We start from the raw sequence: 8,773 nt of genomic DNA, 5'->3' as shown, positions 1-8,773 counted from the left end.
ACAGTTCATATATTATAAGTCTGTAACTTATGCCTAGATTAATAGGTGATAATTCGCTATATCTAAGGCTATAGAAATGATCAACTATAATATAATATAATATAATATAATATAATATAATATAATATAATATAATATAATATAATATAATATAACGTGTTTGCTCTCTGAGCTCCGTGTCTCTTGCTAGCTTAATAAATTTGCCAGCGAGCACTTAAAGTAAGTGAATTTTCACTGAGCTTCTTTTGTGTCAGCGGTGTGAGGGACGTGTCTGAAAGCCAATTAAACTGCGTGCACAGACCCAGAGCCCACCCTGCAGCGTTCATGTGGCCATTTGTCGCTGACATGTAGAGTAATGGGGCGGGAGGAAGTGCATAACAGGATAGTCTGTGGTGCATATATCCCGACGTCGGCAACTAGGAAAAATAGTTAGCTAGGTTTATGATGGCAGGAGTAGGTGGCGACGCAGTATCGTAGTACGAAATAGAAAAGAAAAAAAAAATAACAAAAACATAAAAGTACTCATGATTTCCCCTCATATAACTCTTTAGACGGCGTCGAAACGGCCATCTTTTCAAGCTAAAAATCGAATTTCCCTCGAGTTTTTGGCGTATTAAATGGAGGAGAAGAAGGAAGACGGCGACTCGGAGATACAGGAACACGGACCCGAGCACTGGTTCTCAAAATGGGAGCGACAGTGTTTGGCCGAAGCGGAGCAGAGGGAGCCGAGCGAGGAGGACGTCGACAACGAGCAGGATAAACTGTGGCATCTCTTCCAGAACTCCGCCACTGCCGTGGCACAGTTATACAAAGGTCCAGCCCAGCGCTCTCCTTTTTGCTTGTCCGTCTAACGGTGCCTGCATCCCCCTTGGCTTGTTTGTTAGCAGCCTGACTTTACACCGAGCCCTATAAACTAACATTAACGGCAGTGTAGCTAGCTCTTTAGGAAACTCCTCGTCTAGCCGGGTACTGGGGAAACTATCGTTTACAGGTGAATTTTGCAATGCTACATTTTTTTCTAGCTAGTCCGGGCTAGCTGATGACAAAGAATTGTGAGATATAACCTGGCGTTGTGTAGTTACGCCGAGCACCAAATAGCAGTGGCCACATCGACGAAGCGATGAGGTAGTTCGAGTTAACGCGAATACTTTGACACTAAAGTTTGACAGCCGCTATCGTCAGGTTAGCCAGGCTAGTTACAAAATGGCGATGGCAACAACAATCGTAGCTACGCGACATTCCCAGATGACAGTCTGCTGTGTGCTGTCAGTGTTAACATCTGCTACACCGGTATCGATTGGTTGTAGACGTTGTCCCCCAAACGCGTTGAAATAAGAGCCCGCACATACGTGTCCACTGGCTTAGTTTTGTTTTTTAAACAGCCGACTAGCTGGCGAGTTGAGCCGATGCGAAACGTTATAATCACAAGATGGCGAGGATAATATTGGTTTGTCTACAATCTGCTGTAGCTTGGCTCTTATCGGTCGGGATAAATCCCCGGCACGTAGAAACAGGAGTTTGGCTTAAGTCTTTACCAGTGTGTGTGTTTGACTGGGCTCTGCAACTTTACTGCTGAGAGGGCAGTTAAGTTCGTGTGTCGGCACTCTCCTGCTAAACAAGCTGCTGCCAAGCTGGCCATCTAGCGCTGACTGCCAGTTATTTTTATGCCAAACCCTGTCCCCCTTGCAGTTGTAGATGCAAGACAAAATGGCGAATGAAAATGATCCTCAACTTCAACCCCTTTGCTGTCATTTGACCACCACTAGTATGGCACCATGGTATTTGCTTTAAATTACAAGTGTTTTTTTTATTATTCCTCTCTCACCTTCAGACAGAGTATGCCATCAGCAGGGCCTGTCATTGTGGGTGCCATTTCAGAATGCTGCTACAGCAGTCACCAACCTTTACAAAGGTAACCAACCACATCCTCCTCCATCCTTGTTCCTTGACTACCAAGTTCTACACTTCCTGTTGTGTCTGTGCGTTAAGCCAGCGGTGTAGACTCTGGCTGTAACTTTGTTAGTTTTGGGAAAAGTTTTTGATCTGTCCCCCCACGTGAAAAGGTAAACAGAAGTGGTTATTATCGCCGATCAACCCCGTGTTGATCGGCTTGTCACATGGTTTAAGGGACCAAAAACAAACAAAAAACACACAGCACAATGTCAGATATTCACTAGTGAAACAAAGCCTGTCTCTTAGTAGAGCATCTCCACTTCTAAATACATAATAAATAGCGTACAACATGAGAAATGTTAAATAGAGATACATATTTGGTTGGCTTTGTTATATATAATAGTGAACAGCTGTTGTTGTTTTAATGTTGTCTTTCACTCTCACAGAGAGTGTCGAGGCCCATCAGAGAAGCTTCGATCGGGGCATCCAGATAGGACACCAACGTCGTAATAAGGTGGGTCTTGTTCCTCTGCTTGTGACTAGTTGTGACTTTACAGTTTCCTGTCACAGGCTGTCATTTAGGAAACCAAAATTAGCTATGGACGACAGGGTCAATGAAGGATATTACAAAAAAAAAAAAAAGACTGGATCAGTGTTTGTTGATAACAGATGCCTGACTGTAGAGCCTGTGACGCAGCCTTCCCTACTCTAAGTGACCAACGTCTTTGCTGACATTTATGCTTTTACCGGTGCATTATGTGTTAATTACCATGCGCTTGTCTCCCAGTGTTTTTGCAGTGGCATACATGATGGAGAGAAATTAAAATGTTGGGACTTTAACCCTCCTGGGTCCCCTTTCATTGTTAAACAAAGAGTAAACATTTGTCCCTGTATTTTTTTCCACTTCTTTGTTGAAACTGTTGGAGTAGACCTGAGGGAATTGACTATCTCCCTCCAGGAATTTACAGACATTTGTGAGTCCTTATATTGATGCTGCGATTAATATTCCTTATGTTCAGATGATGAGTGTTATTCTTACTGATAAGTTCAAAAACGCAATGGAAAAAGTAGCTGGAAATGTAACCGTACTGAACAATCTCAACAGTTGCCGCCTGCTTCAAGCTGACGTGTAGTTGAATTTCTCGGGAGATGTGCGTCATGTTGTGCTGTAGGGTTTCAGTATATGCTTCCTTTTGAAGCATAAATTCTCAGCTTTTTATAATGTGCATTGGATTACAGGACATGTTGGCCTGGGTGAAAAAGCGCCGGAGAACCATCCGCAGGGAGGATCTGATCAGCTTTTTATGCGGCAAAGCACCACCGCACAGAAGTAGCAGGGCCAACCCTCGGCTGGCCATGGTGGCCCCCAGCCGCGCTAATTCACCAGCAGAGACTGGCTCATCTGTAGAAGCGGACCTCCAGCCCTTCAGGGAGGCCATAGCACTGCACGGTGAGGACATTTAAGTGCAAGGCTGACTCGAATGCCAACTCCATACCAAAGAATCAGAATTGACTTACACCCCCTCAGTAGCAGCTACAATGTTAAATAACTTGTGTGTGTGTGTGTTATTTATGCTCGTAAACGTATGTGTGTGACCTCCTGGTTCCTAAGTTTGATAGATAAATGGTTAATGTTCCACAGTGACTGTGAGATGAGGCCTTTCATAGGAGACCTTTTAAACAGGTCTGTCATGTCTGAGCAGTGCTGTTATAGGTCATGTGTTCATGAGAGAGGCCTTCTGTGTTTACGCCTGTGAGAGATTGGAGACTTGACCTTCTGCTACATGTGGCTCAGAGATAAGAGTATTTTTGTGAAAGCACTTTTTTTTTCCTCTTCCTTTTTTTTCCAGGTCAATTCCTGTCATTTGTGTTTGCAAGGCACTATTTGACTAATCGAAAGACAGATTGTTTCCTATTACTCACCTTTCTATAATTAAGTTCCATTTGAATATGCTGGTATTTTTTGCTGTGCTGTACCACAAATAAATACTCAGAACTTGACGAGCGTCACATTGTGGGTGCATCTGAGGTCAGACTGGGTCAGATTACAGAAACGGAAGTCTGACATTTCACAGTTTGTCACCTGTTTGTATTTTGCTGTGATCATCAGGCCTGATAGATTAACTTTAACTTGTTTGAAATTAGGGACATGGTGATTAACTGCAAGCCTTCTCTTTTTGTATATCTCTGTCAGATTGGATCATGTGCTATTGGTGGTTTTTTTTTAACATGAACAATGTGCTGAGTGTTTCATTCCTTTTTAAAATGATGAATTCAGCCTGAAATTATTTCATTTGTTGCATTAGAAATGAGAAAATGGCAATATTACTCAGTGCTGTCACCTTTCTCCTTAAATAGCTGCGTAATCAGGAGCTGATAGTTAGAGGAGCTTCCTTTTGAGGGGAACAGATGCTGATGTGATTTTTTATTTTTTATTTTTTTTTTTTTATGTTGGCTTTTATGAAAAATGAGTTTGTCCATCAACCATTTAAAAGATAAACAAAGTTGATTTTTTAAAAAAAAAAATTATTATGATTTTTTTTTTTAATAGGCCTAATGGAAGCTTTCTTCTTATCAGAGGCTGTAAATGAGACGTAGACGTCTACCTGCTGCTAAACTTCCTGTTCTTTCGTCTCCTTCTTCAGGTCTGAGTGGTGCCATGGCGAGCATCAGCGTCCGCTCCGGTGCTCCGGGTTCTCCTACACATGTCAGTGGGAGTAGCAGTAACGGAGGTGGTGCGAGCGGAGGTGCTTCTTCTGGCTCTGGGCCGGTGTGCCGCAGCAGGCGTAACGGGCTCCAAGACGTCGACCTAAACACTTTCATCTCAGAGGAGATGGCGCTGCATCTGGACTCTACTGGCGCCGCCTCTGCCGGAGGGGGGGGAGGAACCAGGAAACGAAACTCCACCCAATGTAGTGATGTCATCACAGACTCCCCAACGCACAAACGCAACAGGATGATTTGATCTGCCCCCTGCCTACATGCGAGGCGAGGGGATGGTGGGTGGGTTAGCCTTCAAAGCCAAGGCTAGGAGAGGGGGCGGGGGGATGGATGGGCTCGTGTGGGACATGTGCAGATGTACAGTCACGCGCACTCGGATGCTTCGGCTGAAGATGAAAACGAGGACTGAAAGCTCTCGAATTCTAGTCCTTGTCTCCTTTCCCAGCTCGTATACTACAAATCATCGATCTACAATCAAGAACACTTAACGAGTGGGCGTGAGTGTGCGCGCACGTGACCAGGAAGCCACGTCGCACATTCCTCAAACACCGCCCTGGAAAGGAGACAACGAAGAAAGTTCCCGACTTATCCTGGGATCCACACAGTTCTTGAGGGGGGCAATAACGCTCCGTGCTGCTCGACAAGTAAAAGCCACTTTGATCTTTGACACATTTGTGCCCTTCCCTCCCTTAACCTCACTCATCCTCACCCGCCACCTTAATAAGGAAGTGAGGGCCATGATCAAATTGCTTCACTCAGTGGATTGTGTCGCTCGCCAAACGTTGGACCCGAGTCACCCCTGCGTTAACCCCACCCCCCTTCTTTTTGTTACTTCATCATTGCAGCTTTTAGTTGGCGTAGCCTGTCAGTGGTGGAGCTAAATCGCCTAGTAGGAGTACGGGTGTGTGTTTGTGGCATCACGCTGCCTCATCTGCCACTTTGTAAGCAGTTCAGTTTGTCTGGCTACTAGGTTGACGGCGTCTAACTACAACAGCAGACTGTCAGTGTTTGGACATTCATTCAGACTTTATTCTCTGCTAAGTGCTCTGCTTCTACGGTGGCTCGATTTGTACTTCAGGCCGTCACCTTTTCTTTGTTTTTAGTTTTTCAACCACCAGTGTTAAAATTCTAGGTTTGTTGCCACTGTTTGCAGCAGCTATAGCCAAGTTAATTTTCCGTTCTTTTTCCACTTTTTTTCCTGTTGTTGTTGCTGTTGAGGATAATGGAAAAGGAATTGTATTCTCTTTGTTTATGCAGCTTCTCCAACAGCCCCTTTCCCCCTCTGCTCTGGTCTTATTATGAAAGCAGCTGCTGTTTTCCCGTCGTCGTGGGATGATTCTGATGAGTTGCAATAAGGATTTTTTTGCACTTAGTTTTCACTTCTGACTCATGCAAATAAATCGGCTCTTCCATTTTTATTCCAGCTGTACCTTTGTCCGGCCCTAAACGTGCACACTTATGAGTTGTCCACACACTACATTCACCTCTTTTCTACAAATAGCGGCGCTGATCTAATCATGCATTTCAGCCAGGCGCCACAGCACCGCTCATCAAAATTAGAACCACTCATGCTGATGGCAGTCATCAGATTCAGTGTCCACCGTGCTTTTCAAGATGCTCGATAACATTTAGCCCTCTAACTTGATTAAAAACGTGGGCAGTTTCCCAGGAAAAACTTGCTCGGCGCCGCTTTTGTGGAATAGAGGTTTAAGTGTGGGGATGCTTAGAAATAAAACAGGAGCTCTCGCACTCACTTGATTTTTGTCACTTCTTCAAAATTATTTGAACACGTCGCAGAGACTTTGACATATGGTGTAAGATATTGGAAGAAAAAGCCGAACTTAATTTTTTAGGCTTTAGGAGTGGTGGCACGCTCAAAAACAACCACCAAACATGCCACCTGGCGCACACGAGGTAACTGGGCCAGCGTGTCGGATGGGAAGATGGATGCTGTCTGTATTTTGTGAAAGGGGTGTGTGCATTAATAAAATGTGGATGGGTTTGTTTTTTGTTTTGTTTTTTTTAAACTTGGTACAGAACGAAGTAACATACGGTTGAGTTTCATTCCTAAAATGGTTGTTTACTTCCAGCATTCAGTGAGGGAGCAGAGCAGGAGACATTAATGGCACATGAGTCAATAAACGGGGTAAAACAAAGCAATATGAATCGGTTTGTTTTAGGATGTTAACGTGATGTTATCAGAGCTAAACCTGAGCATGTTTGTGGGTCTAAATGATTAAAGAAATCTTGAGTTGTCTCAGTATTAAACCAGCTCTGCCGTGTTAATGATACAGCGCGCTGTTCTACCTGTATTACGCACAGGAAGTGATCAGTGTGGTGTTAATGTTTCCTGCTTTCTTCTCCGTTTGTTCCTCATGTTGACTCCAGTTCTCTCCCTTTCACATTTTATGGCCTGTGAAGTGGCCTTTATTTAGTTGTATAAAGCATGCCAGTTTGGTTTTTTATTTTGTTTTTTGTTTTTTTTTTAACTTAAATTCTGGTCACCGATTTCATTTTGCGTTTTCTTTTTTTGTGCTCTAGGTTGCCTTTTATGTTCCTATGATTTCAGGCTTTTCAGTAGGAAAAAGAACCCGGGTAATGTTTGGCGATCTGTCAAAGTCCTGGATCTGTGAAACCGCTGAGACTCAAAATGTAAGCTTGGTATTGAACACCTCAGCTTTGCCTGCAGAGGGCGGAGGGGAGGTGGGGTTTAAGTGTCTGGTAAGCTGAGCTGCTTCAGCCATCACTGATTCAGTGAATAATCTTAACATAGGACCCAACCTTGATTCTTGAACAGACAAATGTGCCGTAAAGTCACATTTCAGGTCGTGTGCAGTTAAACCTCTGAGTTTCAACTTTGGCAAACAAAAAAAAAAGTATTTAAATTTATTTTGTTTTAGGTGGTGTAGCTCCTGAGGACTGACTGGTCTGCTTGTCCACACGCTCTTCATTAAAGCAGAGGAATGCATTTCGAAATGTTCTAGTTTTCTTCTCTTAGACGCTTTGGCTCGCTGTTCTGTGTCTAACACTCCACTTCGGCAGTATTGTTTCTGAGACGAAACGAGGTGTTCGGCTACAAACTAGTAGCTTCACCCGCCTGCTGTTTCTGTTGCACGTCATGTCAGTTACAGGGAAGTGTGTGTGCTGACAGGAAAAGCACTTAAAGATTGAGCCTATCAAAGGATGTCTTCTTCCCAAAGGTTTGACTGAAGAGTTTTATAAGAGCAGGATTGTGCCGTCTTTGCAGTCCCACTGTTAAACCTGCGGAGTTGACCCCCGCTCCCCCTCCTCAGATCAGCTTGGGGTCACCCTGTGTTTTCTGTTTCTTCCCTGAGCCAGTCGCAGCCTTCATCCACATTGTTTCATCAGGGTGACTCATGCCACAAAGTCTCTGGAGCCAACACTATCATCAGCTGTTTTTTGTTTAAAAAGGTAATAAATGGCTAATCTATATACTGAACATTTAATTGTTGGTATGATATATGTGGTTCACATTGTAAAGGAAATAAAACCATTGAATCGCAATCGGATCGGCTATGTTTCATTTTAAAAATAAGGACAGCGTTTTCAGAAAAAGATGCTGTAAAATTGGAATAAAGACAAAATATAACAGTTAAAAACAGGCAGTAAGGCCTCTTAGTGCCATTTCCTGTTCTAAACAGTGTGTTCTGTTTTAGTCACGTTTCACAGCAGCACAGCTCTTCTGCTTCAGATGATCTTCACGTCTACATTTCCCTGTCAGTTTGCAGTTCTTTAACTTCGTCAGTAAATAAGCAAAGTATCGAAACTGTTTTTTCTTCTCAAGCATAAATGAGGAGCAGGTTAACAGTATTAACAGTTTGAAGACTTAGAAATGTTTCTGTTAACAAAGCTGCTGACATTTGACTAACTTGTCATTTAGCTCACCAGGTTGAGCAGATGACTTGCATGTTGTGAGAAATATGCAGCTACCGGGGTTAAAGTCCACGCTGGGTCATTTCCTGAATCTCTTCCTGCTTTCTTGTTTTAATAAAGCAATAATGACCAGAGGCATCCCTGAAACTTCACACCTAAAAAGCCACTGGATACAAACCACTACGGGCAGCCAGAGGACAGCGGTAGAACAAACATTTCTACTAGATCAGTGACATCAAATAAATGATTACATCATATAGAGACA

At 43.4% G+C, this 8,773-nt stretch overlaps 1 protein-coding gene across 1 annotated transcript; it reads left to right on the top strand.

The window, feature by feature from the left end:
- The first annotated feature begins 347 nt into the window (after nt 1-347).
- Nucleotides 348-8,139, top strand: LOC146388884 (HUWE1-associated protein modifying stress responses-like). The gene is made up of 5 exons (XM_084926449.1): nt 348-813; nt 1,832-1,912; nt 2,340-2,407; nt 3,133-3,343; nt 4,539-8,139. Exons 1-5 carry the CDS (start codon nt 618-620, stop codon nt 4,856-4,858), a joined length of 876 nt encoding a protein of 291 aa, XP_084782575.1. The 5' UTR covers nt 348-617; the 3' UTR covers nt 4,859-8,139.
- The last annotated feature ends 634 nt before the right edge of the window (nt 8,140-8,773 follow it).

Source organism: Perissodus microlepis, chromosome 4, assembly GCF_051167445.1.
Source record: "Perissodus microlepis isolate ML-2025 ecotype Zambia chromosome 4, ASM5116744v1, whole genome shotgun sequence".
Lineage (NCBI taxonomy): Eukaryota > Metazoa > Chordata > Actinopteri > Cichliformes > Cichlidae > Perissodus > Perissodus microlepis.
Note: the sequence above shows the minus strand (reverse complement) of the source record. Positions and strands in the feature narration are given on the sequence as shown.

Bases quoted from the DNA above. Each gene is read 5' to 3' on its own strand.
- LOC146388884 (XM_084926449.1), top strand. From the start codon at position 618: ATGGAGGAGAAGAAGGAAGACGGCGACTCGGAGATACAGGAACACGGA. The intron at 1,913-2,339 runs GTAACCAACCAC...TCACTCTCACAG, and splicing joins AGTCACCAACCTTTACAAAG to AGAGTGTCGAGGCCCATCAG. The intron at 2,408-3,132 runs GTGGGTCTTGTT...ATTGGATTACAG, and splicing joins GACACCAACGTCGTAATAAG to GACATGTTGGCCTGGGTGAA.